Source organism: Bidens hawaiensis, unplaced genomic scaffold (assembly GCF_021521415.1).
Source record: "Bidens hawaiensis isolate Kalapana, Puna unplaced genomic scaffold, B.hawaiensis_p1.1 tig00020791_1, whole genome shotgun sequence".
NCBI lineage: Eukaryota > Viridiplantae > Streptophyta > Magnoliopsida > Asterales > Asteraceae > Bidens > Bidens hawaiensis.
Window position 1 is genome coordinate 258,588 of NW_027493202.1, and position 15,543 is coordinate 274,130.

The 15,543-nt window shown below is 39.2% G+C and overlaps 1 protein-coding gene across 2 annotated transcripts; it reads left to right on the top strand.

The window, feature by feature from the left end:
* The first annotated feature begins 6,170 nt into the window (after positions 1-6,170).
* Positions 6,171-10,680, top strand: LOC143561800 (importin subunit beta-1-like). 2 transcript variants are annotated; one of them, XM_077049779.1, is made up of 3 exons: positions 6,171-6,310; positions 7,144-9,562; positions 10,269-10,680. In XM_077049779.1, exons 2-3 carry the CDS (start codon positions 7,152-7,154, stop codon positions 10,471-10,473), a joined length of 2,616 nt encoding a protein of 871 aa, XP_076905894.1. In that variant the 5' UTR covers positions 6,171-6,310; positions 7,144-7,151; the 3' UTR covers positions 10,474-10,680. The 2 variants fall into 2 exon arrangements, with proteins under 2 accessions (XP_076905894.1, XP_076905893.1); XM_077049778.1 differs by having other exon boundaries at positions 7,147-9,562.
* The last annotated feature ends 4,863 nt before the right edge of the window (positions 10,681-15,543 follow it).

Below are 15,543 nucleotides of genomic sequence, written 5' to 3' on the forward strand. Positions count from 1 at the left end.
TCGTTTGGTTTATTAAAGACATAAAACGAACCTTAAATCGTTAAAACAATGAAACTGAACAAAACAATGATCAAACACGAAACCGAAAGCTTCTCCTCTTTAATTCTTCGTCCTTAGAGCTCCTCTGGTGGCTGGTAGGTTAATATTCTTCGATCAAGGGTTTTAACATTTTATATAAAACTTATAAACTTATAAAACAAGTTAATATAATAAACCCGGTCGAATCAGCCCCTAATAAGACAAAACAGTCAGGCTAAGGCATTTGGAGGTGATGGAATGTTTGGGACGCGGCGTAGCGTGAGCTGGAGGGCTGACCTGGTCGCGTGTGGTGGCCAAGCCCCTTTGTTCTTCGTTTTCGTTCTTTTGGCCCGTTTATACTTCGTACGTGCATACCGGCTTCATCTGATCCTCGTTTTAGCTTATTTTTTCTTCATTTAACTCGTTTTCTCACTCTCTACAGCAAGGAACTTATAACATACACAAACATGTAAATTCACGTAAGAACAATTGATATTCGTTAACGTTTAAGTGCAAAAATGACATAAAAACAAATATGAGAACATGTGTGTTTTACAACACATCACAAATCTAAGGCATTAAGATAAAATTAGTTACTCATGTCAGAAGCAAACATAAAAAAATACATTCAGTATCATTTATGTCGATTACAAAATACAAATTCAAAACACTATGTAACACGATTAAAACCATAAACAAACACATTAAATGTTGTGATCTCCATTCCTCTTACTCCCGAACACTTTTAACAAAAACAAACCCATAAACGCGTGATATCAAAATGTTACTTATGGCTCAAACTTCGTTATAGTTGTAACGGGTCATTCCAAATAATGGAGCATCCATCAGAGCATAGACATAAACTTCAAGCGACAAACAAAGAGCTACATGTGAAGCACCATGAACAACCATACGATTGAGCACCTACAAACAACCTTACAATTAAGCACCGGTGAACAACCAATAGAAAAATCATAACAATTAAAAGGATCGGCAAAAGGCGCCAGACCACTGTCGCCTCTAATCTACAACCACTATGGGTTTATGAATACAACATGTCGAAAGTTGGCCATCCACCTTCCCTACTTACCAAATGTGTTACACAACGTTGCACAATCACGACAAGGGCAAAATCCCATTGCGCATCCACTAGACCTTTGTCGTTGTTAAACGACCGCCACATAGGATTTCTAAATAGAACTTGATAACAGTACGCCAGCCACCGCCGCATACCTATGACATTAAATAATTGGGATGTTTTCCTTTTTAACACCGCCACACTACGACCACAATACCAACCACCAAAACCCGACTATTCTAAATGGCACACCACCACGAAGTGATATCGTATCGCCAATGGAGGGTGTAACATCTCGGATTTTTTGTATTTGTATTCGTGTATGGTTAACCCAACTCGGGAATATAGTTCGGATCTTTGTATTAATATATTATTGTATTTATTAGTATTTAACCTTGTCTAACTTAATTTATATCCTCATAACTTTCAAACTCGTCGTAACAACTCTTAAAAACCTAAAAATCGCTTATTTTGGCTTAAAATAGCATTAGAAGTTCAGGGGCTAAAAGAGACAAATTATGAAAGCCAGATATTCAGCCACCCCGCGTGGTGCGTAGGACCAAGCTAAGTCCTACGTATGGCGCGTAGCAGACGTTAGATCAGCAAGAACTCGATTTTGACTCGTTTATAAGTTTTCATTAAACTAGAATATGCTTTGACATCATACCAAAGCATATTCCACTGAATTCTTTGAGTAGGGAATAAGAAATTGTGTTAATTTTTGTTAAATGGTGATTTTCCTTCCATTATGCTAATTGTTTCAATTAATATCAAATCCTTGTTCAATATGTCAAACCCTCTTATTTTAACCATACCTAACATCTGTAAAACATTTTCCCTAAATTAATCATGTCGTTACTTATTGTTTGTGGTGTTAATTCCTCAAGAAACTCTTTCGGTTTGACTTTGGTGCTTCAAGACCCTTTGACTCGTGTTTTCTCATTGCTAATATTTCCTGGTAAGTTTTCTTCAATTAAAAGCATTGGTTTTTATCTAACTAACAAAATCTCTCAATTAGTTTTACTAATTGGTGGAGTTTTGTTGGTCAATATGATTCTGACCCGTTTAAGGGCATATAAGTCAATTTTAATGATTTTTCAATTACTCTATCTTCTAATCAAAACTAGCTTTCGGGTCAGGAGACTTTTATGTTTGTTTTGATATTTGAGTGTATTGGTCAAAACCCGACTCCCAAATCGAAGTTCGGATTCTGAACAGTACCAGCTCATTTAAACGTTAAAAATCTCATATCTTGAGTTTTATACATCCGTTTGACCTGATTCTAGTGGTTATGTTATCATTTTTAATTCTACTTTATTGTCTCAAAGTTTCAGATATGTTTGTGTCAGATCAGTCAGCACATTAAAGGCTCATGACTCGTTTAATATTCTTACTTTATTATTTAGCTCACCAATCATTAAGGTGAGTAATAAATCCCCATCTTTTGTTGTTTTAAACCTTTTGGGGACCTTATGCATACCTTATAATATTTTTATATATCATATTATATCACTTCCAAATCTTGAATATTGTGTGGTTGATCAAATAAATGTTTATATGTTACTTGTTATTTGCTCAGTTGTTTATTTATCGCATTCGGAGAGATCCATCATAATCACATTATAGTATGATCATACGTCGTCTTAGTAGTCATCGATTGTGTTTGATTAATCATGGCCAACCGACAACTTTATTTGTATTTATTTTGTCTTAGTAGCCATAACCTGTGTTCGAGTGGCATGGTCAACCGACACCAATTATTTGCTCATTATTTGTTTAATATTTAATTGTTGATACTCATGATATTGATTTGCATATATTTATATATATTATTATCATTATCAAAATCTGGTGATTACTTACTCAACATGTGTTGTTGACAAACCTATTTTTACGCATATTGCACGATGTTTATCTTGGATGGTTGAAGTAATTGAAGAACTTGGTTTATTTGCTTTTATGTTATTATAATAAACAAGAATATTTGATTTATTCGGTTATTTGTAACTTCTTTTGAATCTGTATACTTGATTTGGATTTAATAAAGTAATTAGATATTGTCACTAATATTGTTATGTTAGTGCACTGTGAGCTGTGAGCAATCCGTTCGCGCCCTGAAATTATGCCTTAGGTTGGGGTGTGACATTGGGGTGAAACCCTAATCGATGGGTTGCTAAAGATGATGGTAATGATGACTGTGGAGGCTGAAGATGGTGGTACCGGTTAAAGACGATGGTGGGGATGGGTTGCAAACGATGGTGAGGATGGATTGCTGCAATGAAATTGCACAAGGGAGAGAGGGAGAGAGAGAGAGAGAGAGACTGTAACCGGTGGTGGCTAGCGATGTGGACTCCTTAGTGGCAGTCACTCTTGGAGGTGTTGGTTGGTGCATGATGGTGGCAGTAATGTAAGGGTTTGAGCTCTGTAATATGTTTTGAAATGAATGGAACAACTTAATTTACACGAGGGAGATATACATTTAAAGTAAGCATGAGCATGTGGAACGTTGTTAACTCAATACAAAATGTACAAGAAAACATGCATCAATAACAACACAAAACACAATATTAAAGGAATAGTAGAACACTATAACCATGTGTGAAAACATATTCTAAAAATAATATATATAATAACTTTGTGATTGTCGTTTTAAAAAATGTATATTATGCTATTATTATAAGTAATTGACACGTATGATTGCAAATTATTAGAGGGGACGGGGTGGTCCGTGATGGACCATCCATCATGCGTTATAGGCAAAGGAACTCCGCCGCCACCCCTTTCATCACGAGTGATGGGGTGGTTATCACAGGATCAGTGGGTTAACGTGATGGTGAACTCTCTCCAAAACCCATCACACTACCATCATCCTCACTAAATTTTATCACTAGTGATGGAATGTGGTGGGATGAGGTGACACACCCTCATTGGGTGTTGCAAGTGATGGAAAAACAACCACCCCCCCTTAAAGAAATTAGTAAAAGTTGTTATTAATTTAAATAGATAGTCCTTATATGTAAAATAATGAAATATCCCTAGACTTAACAGAAAGAATTAATAGAATTAGTGTTAGTGGCTAAAGTTGTTGTAAAATGACAATGTTAGGAGTTGAAATAGGTCAAACTTGTACTTTATTGCAACTGTTTACCAGAGGATTCTGAAAGACTTAGGGGCTGTTTGGCAAGTGCTGAAGCATTAAGTGCTGAACCATTAAGAGGTCTGAATGATTAAGAGGCTCTGAGCCAGTAAGTGCTGAATCAGTAAGTGTTGTTTGGTTGGGCCTCTGAATGAATGCGTAGAATGACTATTTTACCCCTTTGACCTATTTGTGTTGAATGAAATATATCTATTTAATCAGAGCACATAATAATTATACAAACACTATACAACAAACCCAGGTTGATATGAACTTGTTTTGATCCATTACTTGACCCGCCCATCTTATGTTACTTTTTATGCAAATTATCATGCAACCGTTTTGGATCGATAAGATCAGTGATACTAACAGGATAAGTTGAGACTTGAGACAAAGTCAATACAAAAAAGTCAACTTTCTAGATACATGTATACAGTTATGACAAAAAAAAAAATCTATGTACTTATCAAACTAACTTTTCAATCAATATTTTACATATATTAGTTGTAGACAAAACAAACAAGTTCCTAAAAAGATTACAAACATCCTTGGGCCTTGACTTCTCTGACCATTTACCATCACTTGACCATTTACCAACACTTAGTTGTGCAAGCATTGTTTACATCTATAAGTTCTAAAGCATCCGACGGGCTTTCAAACAATTTGTTCACCGGATTTTTGAGCCAGCTGGACCATCATTATCGTTCATGTTTGAGCTATTTGGTCCTGCTTCATGTACACCATGGTTGACTATTACTGGTGGGGTCCATCCTATAACTGTCATGTGCTCTTGATGAGAATCCGAAGGCTGAACTAAACAAGGGTTGCAACGAGCACCGTTTGTCAAGTATTCACGTAACGAGACCCGACAAACAGGACATGTGCAGTGTTGCTGCAGCCAACGGAATTTTTTTAAAACGAACCAACGGAAAGGTTATACAAAAAAAAACGGCTGTTAACCGATGACCAATTTCATGGTTTTAAACCGAACCATGAACACCCCTAATCATAACTAGAAGATGAAGTTGGCTGTAATTCAATCAAAAATACAAGCCTTAAAAAAAGTTGACTGGTGTTCAAAGCAACAATAAAAATCATGTAAAATACAAGCAATACATAAAAGAAACAAACAAAATTTGTCTAGTTCTCTAAACAAAGTTTGATCAATTTGTTATGCTAATCACTCAATATTGATTATAACATTCTATAGAAGTTTGTCACATACTCTAATAGCATTCCAAATCTAAAAAATAAAAAGTGATGAAGGATGGGAAAACAAAGAACACAAACACTACACATACTTAGCAGATAGGAGAACAAAGGATGAACCAAAGAGTTCATCAATTTCGGATATAAAATTGGCAAATTGCTATTAGATTGAAAAAATTACCTGGGTAGCAGATGAGATTGAGATCTGTTCGGAGGTCAGTTGCGATTTGGGAGGTAGGGAGCAGCGATGGTTAGGCTGACGGTTGCAGATGAGGGAAAGAGGTTATATTAGGTTAAGGCTTATTCTAGTCCTCCTTTCCATTCAGATTCTCCATTCAGATGTATCTTTTGAATTAGCCAAACACTTCACATATTCATGTCTGAATGGGTCCATTAAGTACCAAACAAACACCCCCTTAGTGTTTTTTTCTATTAACAACATACACTTGATGAAATCGAACCGGAATATTTCTTAGGTTGTCACAAAATTCTTGTTATATACATAGCTTTAAATTCGAAGCATGAGTCCATGATATAGCGACTCACCGAATGCAAATGGGCCAGGGGAAAATATTGGCATATAGCACGCTCCTGGCACGTGCAAGAATTCAAATTATATCCATCTCACCGAATACGAAATGGGCTAGGGTTTTAGAAAAAACACACACAGGTCGGCGGTCTCGGTCAGTTCGGTCAGCTGCCCGTTCCTTTTCACCCCTTCTTCTTCTTCTTCATCCTCCCGCTTCATACCATTCATTCGAAATTATATATATATACTCTCTCTCTCTATAAATATATACACACGCACACCTCTTCTCTCTACACTTCATATCGGTGCTTCAAATCTCATCTGCCGTCATCCGATTTAGGTATAATTTGTTAATTGTTGTTCTAATGTCAGGCTAGGGTTTATATAACGCTTGATTATGTTAGGTTTCAGCTTAGATCTTAGTGTTTGCTTAAGGATTTGTTGTTTCTTCCGTGTTTATGTTTACCGGTTGGAATGTTACGCTGCCTAGGGTTTGATTGAATGATTGTTTGATGTTAGTGCTTTACTTACGTGGTTATAGATCTTAGTTTACTCGTTGATTGATGCTGTTACTTTTAGGTATACTCGTTAAGGTTTTTACTGATTGATACGTTAGTAGTTGGTTTGGGAGATTTTGATTGATTGATGTTTGTTAATATAAAGCTGTGATGCTTCTTTACCATAAGTTTTTGTACAAGGATAGTCATATTGACAGTTATTTGAAATTTTTTGTGTATGTTAAGAGTTCTGTTGTTATGTTCTGAGAGTTTTCATTGGTAAAATTGGATGCGAAAGTGATTGAGATGGTTATAACTTGCAAAATAATAAGAAGTCGCATTTTGATTAGAAGCTACAGTTGATTTGCAGGCTAAAAATTATTCTGAGCATTTGTTGTTAGTCACTGTGATGCTGTTCTACTTTTTTTTTAAGTATTTATGACGGGTTGTCTGTCACTGACAGTCTGCAACACTGTTTTCTAATTGTTACTCATGCTGTTATGGTTGTTGTTAATATGTTTTTCTTGCTTCTTGCTAACATGGCAAATTCACAACTGTGATTTATGAGTTCTAGGGACGCATAATATTTTATAGACCGTGTTTAAAGTATGGAACTAAGTACCGATATGTTTGCTGAATACGATAACACTGACTTTAAAATAATCATTATTTTGAGTAGGAAAAATGGCTGTGGAGATCACACAATTCTTATTATCTGCTCAATCAGCTGATTCAAAGGTCAGAACCGAGGCAGAGAACAACCTTAGGCAGTTTCAAGAGCAAAACCTGCCTGGATTTCTTCTTTCTCTGTCACTTGAACTCTCAAACGATGGTAAACCTATCGAGTCCCGTAGGTTGGCTGGTATTGTGCTCAAGAACTCTTTGGATGCTAAAGATGCTACCACAAAGGACCACTTAGTGCAACGATGGATGTCAAATGATGCATCCTTCAGATCCCAAGTCAAAGGCTTGTTGTTAAACACACTCGGTTCATCCGTTTCTGAAGCAGGTCACACTGCTGCCCAAGTCATTGCAAAGATTGCTTCCATTGAAATCCCAAGAAAAGAATGGCCTGAACTTATTGGTTCATTGCTTGGAAACATGACTCAGCAAGATAAGCCAGCATCATTAAAGCAGGCAACTTTAGAGGCACTTGGGTATGTATGTGAAGAGATATCTCACAATGATCTTGTGCAAGATGAGGTTAACTCTGTTCTCACTGCTGTGGTTCAAGGTATGAATGTAAGTGAACCGAAGTCGGTCCGTCTTGCAGCAACGATAGCATTGTACAATGCTCTTGATTTCGCACAAACAAATTTTGAAAACGAGATGGAGAGAAACTATATTATGAAAGTTGTTTGTGAAACTGCCATGGCGAAAGAAGCAGATATTAGACAAGCTGCGTTTGAATGTCTGGTTTCGATAGCATCAACTTACTATGAAGTTTTAGAGCCGTATATGCCCACTTTGTTTGAGCTAACTGCAAATGCTGTTAAAGGAGATGAAGAAGGTGTTGCTCTTCAAGCAATTGAGTTTTGGAGTTCTATCTGTGATGAAGAGATAGAGCTTCAAGATTTTGAAACCGGTGATTCTGATTCATACGCGCATTCATGTTTCATTAAAAAGGCTCTATCTATGTTGGTTCCCATGTTGCTTGAAACTTTATTGAAGCAAGATGAGGAACAAGATCAAGAAGATGGAATCTGGAATCTTTCTATGGCAGGGGGGACGTGTCTCGGTCTCGTTGCTAAAACTGTAGGTGATGACATAGTGCCTTTAGTCATGCCTTTTGTGCAGGGTAACATTTCAAAGCCTGATTGGCGGTCTCGTGAGGCTGCCACATATGCATTTGGATCAATTCTTGAAGGCCCGAGTGTTGAAAAACTATCTCCAATGGTTGTCTCAGCGTTGGACTTTTTGCTTAATGCTATGAAGAATCAAAACAGTCATGTGAAAGACACTACCGCGTGGACTCTGGGTCGTATTTTTGAGCTGTTGCATAGTCCCGCTACTGGTTTTTCTGTTATTTCACCAACTAACTTTCAAAAAGTTATGGTGGTTCTTCTAGAAAGTATCAAAGATTCTCCAAATGTTGCAGAGAAGGTATGTGGAGCCATCTATTTTCTTGCTCAAGGGTATGAGGGTTTTGAAACCGGCTCATCTGTACTTACACCGTACCTTCCAAATATTATTTCCTCGCTTATCACAACTGCGGAACGTAATGATGCTAACGATACAAAGTTAAGATCTGCTGCTTATGAAACCTTGAATGAGGTGGTTAGATGTTCTAACCTTGCTGAATCATCTCAAATAATAACACAACTTCTTCCTGTTATCATGACCAAACTGGGACAAACAATCGAGCTTCAGATTCTGTCATCTGATGATAAAGAAAAACAAGGAGATTTGCAAGCTTTGCTCTGTGGTGTCTTGCAAGTAATCATTCAGAAACTCGGGGGTAATGATGAAACCAAGCCCATTATACTTCAAGCTGCAGATCAGATCATGACTATATTTCTCTCAGTGTTTGCGTGTCGTAGCTCAACCGTACACGAGGAAGCAATGCTCGCCATTGGTGCTCTTGCTTACGCCACCGGACCTGAGTTTGAAAAGTACATGTCTGAGTTTTACAAATATTTAGAAAAGGGTCTTCAAAACTTTGAAGAATATCAAGTTTGTTCGATCTCGGTTGGTGTGGTTGGTGACATATGTCGGGCTTTAGATGACAAAATATTACCGTATTGTGATAACATCATGACACTTCTACTTAAGGATCTTTCTAGTGGCGATCTACATCGGTCCGTTAAGCCTCCAATTTTTTCATGCTTTGGTGATGTGGCGCTTGCGATTGGTGAGCATTTTGAAAAGTATGTTGCGTATGCAATCCCAATGATGCAAGGAGCTGCTGAAGTGTGTGCACAGATAGATGTTACTGATGAAGAGATGGTGGAATATGGTAATCAGTTGAAAAGAAGCATCTTTGAAGCGTATTCGGGTATTTTACAAGGGTTTAAGGGTTCAAAGGCTGAGATTATGTTGCCTTACGCTTCTCATCTGTTAAAGTTTATAGAAGCTGTTGCTAAGGATGCTAACAGGTATATTGAGTTGTATTAATAAATTTAGGGGTGTGCACAAAACTGAAAAATCGATTTGAAACTGATAAAACCAAAAAAACTGAACCGAATTAGAAGCCGACGGTTCGGTTTTGAACTTTAGCAAAAAGCGAAATATTGGTTTTGGTTCGGTTTTGGATTTTGTTAAGAATCGAAATAACCAAAAAATTGAAATAACCATAATATTTTAAGCGTAACCATTATTAAAACAAAATCTACTAACGTGCATTTGTTTAGTTTTAACATATGGTTAATAACTATTAATACTAGTACCGTGCATTTGTTTAGTTTTAACATATGGTTAATAACTATTAATACTAGTACTTTTAATTTTGATTTTGATTTTGATTTTAAATGTATCTTTTCTTAGCTATTAATATTTTAAACCCAAATATTCAATATTCTATTAATCATTAGTTTAAATAATAAAAAAATATAGCATGCCCAATTTCAATATCTTGGGTCGGGTGTTTTTTTTTTGCCCAAAATGTTTTGGCTCTATTAGTAAAACCAAAAAAACAGCAACCATAACCGAATCGAACCCAAAAACCGAAAAAACCGAAACAAATGGTTTTTAAAAAATCATAAAATCGAAAGTTTGGTTTTAGTCAATAACCGCACCACACACGCTCATAAATAAATTGGGTTTAAAGAAAATGTTATAGGTGAAATACTATGAGTTTTGCAGGGATGAGAGTGTGGTGAGAGCAGCAGTAGCAGTGTTGGGAGATCTTGCAGATGCACTTGGTTCACATGTGAAGGTGTTTATCAAAGATTTGGCATTTTGTAGCGAGTTTTTGGGAGAGTGTCTTCAATCTGATGATGAGCAGCTTAAGGAGACTGCTACTTGGACTCAAGGGATGATTGGGCGCGTGTTTTCAGTATGTGGGTAAATTTGGTAATTGAAAAATATGCGTTTTTTTATGGTACGTGTCTGAAGTTTTGGGTCGGGACAGGGAATGTCGTATGTTGAATGTTTTTTTGTACTGTGAGTTTTAAGTACAAATTTGGGGAAAGGTCATTGTGTACGAGATTTAGCCACTATTATGGTGGCTCGTCATTTTTGTTAAATTTTTCTTGGTTTCATCTTTTGTGGTGTTTGTGTTTGTGTTGTGATAGTTAAATATATTTTTTATTCAAGTTTTCTAATAGTTATTCAGTCATTTACTTCAAAGGTTATTCAAAATCAAACACCAAACTATAGTTTTGGTGTTGATAAACCATTTTAACCCACCCAAATCGAAGCAAATCGGCTGTTGCAGCTAGTTTGAGATGTTTTTAGTGTAAAAGTTAGGTTTAATGTTTTGGTTCAGAGTGTGCTGCTTTTAGCCAGCTGTTTACCTTCTTTTAGGCCATGGAGTATAAATTCATGTGTCTTAATTAGCTCCACGTAGGTGACGTATAACTTACCATACCACCTTTTATTTCATCTCATGTAAAGGAAATGGTTCAATCTCGCTTAACTCCCCTAATTTAATTTAAAAACAGTTCTTAATTTAGTGTGTGAGTGTAAAGAATTTTAATTGTTAACCTTTGTCAAATTAGCTTTAACGTGCTGGGCATTAAAGTGTACCCTAGGGTCTTATGTTTATTGTTGCAGGTTTTTAACATGTAGTTATTAAATTGTATTGTGAAATTTCTGATTGTTAAGAAAATTTATGCAAATAGTGATCTTCACAATGAGTTGAAACCGGCCGGTCTCAACTGTTTAAACCGACTGTCTAGGTTTGACTGGGCCAGTCTAACCGGTTCATTTGTGCTATTTTTTCAAAATGGTGGTTATTTGTGCTATTTTTTCAAAGTGGGAACTAAAGAAGGTTGTTTTTCGAAATGATGGTTATTAATTTAGGCCAAAATTCGAATCACAATAAATGGGAACCAAATCATGAACGCTCATGACATTGACCAACAGTGGTTGTCATACATATAATCACATCTTGAGAGATGCAATTCTTGGATCACCTTGCAAGTAATCACTACGTAGTTATATTTAAGCATACAAACAATCGTAATTAACCCGTTAGATTTAGCTTAATAACACATAGGGATGACAACGGATGAATTATGAGACTTGAGGTTTTTTTATTCCAGTTTCATGTTTAGTTGTTCACACTGAGCATCAACGAGGGTATTAGATATGCCTCTCTATGGTCTTAGGTTAAAAATTACTCACGTAAAATGTGACTCAAATTATTAATACCTCAACTATGTTTATAACGGTTATATAATAGCTTTATTTTATTTTATTTAAGTTATAACGGTTAGCTGGGACGCTGAGTTCATCAGTAGTTTGGCCATTACTAGAGCTTCAAGAGCAGTGAAACTAATGAGATGTCTTTCTCGCCTACGTGACCCTCAATATGAGCTTCTTGCTTCGTTCATGTATGGGGGTAGCTAAGGTGTTGTTTGGACTCCGAACATGTCAGCCTATGTTTGTTAAAGAAGTTGTCTCTGTTTTTGACAAAGGGCTTCGAGCGGCGATTGAGGATATTGTGGTATGTGGGGGTCCGTTTTTTGGTGATTTTCAACGGAGACTGGCCTCTCTCCCTATCCATTTTGGTGGTTTAGGGTTATATTCAGCTGAGGATGTTTCGCCTAAGCTTTCGTAGTCTCGAGAACACAATCTTGGAAATTACAAGACCACATTTTGCGTGATTGTGGTGTTGATGGGTTAGATTCTGATTTTGGGCGTGCGATGGATTGTTTGCACAACTCTATTCCTGATCTTGATCTTGGCGGGTTCGCTAATAAGGACACCCACCACCTAAAGCCCAAAATGTTTTGGCGAGTGCCCTTTACAGTAAAACTGTCCAAAGTTTGGGAGAAAAGTTTGGCATGTCCTCTCGTTAGAGAGCGGTATTAAAATGTCTTCAGTCTCCTCATGCTCAAGACTTTTTGACTGTAACCCCCATCGAAGGGTTAGGCCAGCACATGTCAGCAGTGGAGTACCGAGCCATTCTTAAATGTTTAATGATCCCCATGTTCCTAGTTGATGAGCCATGCCCGGTCTGTCGTAAGGTGTCTTTAGATAATTTTGGTGAACACGCGGTTCATTGCAAAGAACTCCCGGGGTTTAAATACAGACATGATTTGGTCAGGGATGTCCTTTGTGATGTGTTAAAAGGGGCGGGAATCTCGGTAAGAAAAGAGGCTCCTGTGAATTTCTTTTCGGATCCGCGTGAAGGAAGGTGAAGAGGTAGGTCCCAGCAGAGCCCAGTTGGACCCGCAAGACTCACCTTAAACAGGAACGTCTGCGCAGAGACCAACTGGATCCGCAGGACCAACCATGCTCAGAGACGTGACGTCCTTACGCGCAGTACGCAAGCTGGTCCCGCAGGAAATGCCTCCCAATGGTGAAGGACTCCGCCTGTCCCCGCAGCCTCGGATACAAGCCATTAGGGAAGGCCACCCGCGCAGCATGGCTACACGCACAAGGCACTTAGCTCTCGATCAGTGTCACCTGAAGGAATGAGCCAAGCCGGGAGCAATCCCGCACAGAGGCGGGAGGGGGAATACTCCCGCCCAAATAAGCCAGTCCGTATACTGAAGGATCTTTTACTGTACCTGACGAGGTATGGGCGAAAGATCTGATCAGAGATACGACAGCTCACTGATACAGTATGGCGAGCAGCATGCTCCTGTACTGTATCACTATTAGCCGCTGCCTACTCACCAACTACTGCCATACCACGTGCGTAGCCGTCAGTTGGTGGAACAGGAATAGTATACAGCAGGCCTGGTCACTATCAGCCGCTACCTACCCACCAACTACCAGCAGGGCACGTGCGTAGGCTACTGTTGGTGGAACAGGAATACTGTTGCAGCCGGCCATACCTCTTTGGAAACCTACCTTCGGCTATAAATACCACAAATGGTATGACCATCTCATCTTATCATATCTTATCATAATATACCTGATATCTGCTCTAGCAATCTCTTAATATACTTTTATATTTAAAGAGCACTCTAGTCTGATTCTCACGCCGGAGGGTGGTCATAAGGAGGAACCCCCCCCTTCTCAGTGACGAGCTCACGGTGTCTGTTTTGCAGGTTATCAGAAGAACCATCTTCCAAGGGTCTAACCCCTCGTGGGAAACATCTCTCCAACCCCCAGGTTACCAGTAACCTGCCCGGGGTTCGGTTAGTGTTTCTTCATTGGCGCCATCCGTGCATAAAGCTAGAACTACAATTTTCTCCAGTTTTTTCAAAACTTTATACAAAAGATGGTTAGAGAAATTCCGGTAACCACAACCCCAGCTATTGGGGGGAATACCGGCAACACAGTTTTTACAAACACTACTCCGGCTACCGAAGCCGGAGCAAGTGAAGTAAATTTTACGAACACTACCCCACTTACTAAAGCAGGGGCAAGTGCAGTAAATGACCGCCTACTGGGATCCACCGATACCCAGTTTGAAAAACGAAGACTCCCCCGCCAGACTCTCGACGAAGTCAAGGCATGGGCGGAGGCACGACAAAAGGAATTCCAGGCTGAGTTGAACGAACGCTTGCGTTCCGTGCAACAGGCCGACGAATTCGAATACTGGGAGGATGACTCGGAGGAATCCGACTCCGACGCGAACCCTCGTCATAAGGCAAAAGGGAAGCGTAAAGAAACGAAAACCCAACCAAAAAGGCATTTTGGACAAGCCTTCAAACCAAAAAGCATAGATGGAAGTCCACGAGACTTCTCTAAAACGTTCAGACCAAACGTTACAAATGCAGGAACGTCCAAATTTGCAAGGGACATTGCTGAAGCAATTGCCCCGAAAAGTGCTAAACAAATGCCTAACATAGGCACATATGACGGCCTATCTGATCCAGACGATCATTTGAACAGGTTCATAGCGGGGGCAACCGTTAGCAATTGGACGGAACCCACGTGGTGTTACATGTTCCAAATGACGCTGGTGGGGGCTGCTAGGGCTTGGTTTGATCGTTTACCGGTTAACCACATTTACGACTGGGCAGACTTCCAGCAGAAGTTTAGCCAACACTTCAGCCAGCAGCGAAAGTATACCGAGGAGCAATGGACAATCCTCAAATGCACACGGGAAGAAGATGAATCTCTGCCAAACTTCATCACTCGCTTCAACTCAAAGAAGTTAAGTTTGGGCAATATCAGCGAGGATCTTGTTCGCGCAGCCTTCATCCAGGGTGCGCAAGACCCAGAGCTTATCCGCACCCTAACGGGTAAAGACGGAATGCCATCCACATGGGATGGCATCATGACAGCAGCCAAACGCTATGCGGAAACGGAGAAGCAACTGGGTAGAGACCTTCCGCAGAACACAAACCTTTACACCCAGAGGACGAGAGAGGACAACGTCCTCACCGCCCGATTGAACAAAAAACGGAAGCAAGGCATTTGGCAGTCAAGGGTAAACTTTGACACCTCATCCGGCTTACAACACCGATTGGGTGAAAGGGATAATGTAAAGCCGCACCGGAACCCCAGATGGACGCCACTTACCAAAAGCGTCACTGACATATTTGCTAATGAAGAGCTCCCATGGCCAAAGCCTCCAGAAATCCGACATCGTCACGATGCCGATCGGAGCAAGTACTGTGACTATCACAGAACAAAAGGCCACAACACTGAAGAATGCATAGACGTAAAAGACATGGTCGAAACATTCGTCAGAGATGGGACGCTCGCGCACCTCGTGGCGAAATAAAATCTAAGCAGGCAGGCAGGTGCGTGTGGAACCACGGCTGGGGTAAACACGAATAAAAAATCAGCTTCAATAGACTACATGCTGCGTAAAGAACGAGATCCCGAAACAGGTGCGTGTCGGCTCGATGGCGCTCCCATCCCAACAACATGGAAGGGAGCTCATTTACACAGTCTGCATGTAAATCAATTCCAATTTGTAAAGAAAAGGCCAAGAGCCACTTCTAATGGAAATGATTCTCTCTAGAACATCGAAGATGATGATTTTACATTTATACTTTTCTGGACA

Excerpts from the sequence above, each read along its gene's own strand:
- LOC143561800 (XM_077049779.1), top strand. The coding sequence starts at position 7,152 with ATGGCTGTGGAGATCACACAATTCTTATTATCTGCTCAATCAGCTGAT. Across the intron at positions 9,563-10,268 it reads GTTGCTAAGGATGCTAACAG|GGATGAGAGTGTGGTGAGAG; the intron begins GTATATTGAGTT and ends TGAGTTTTGCAG.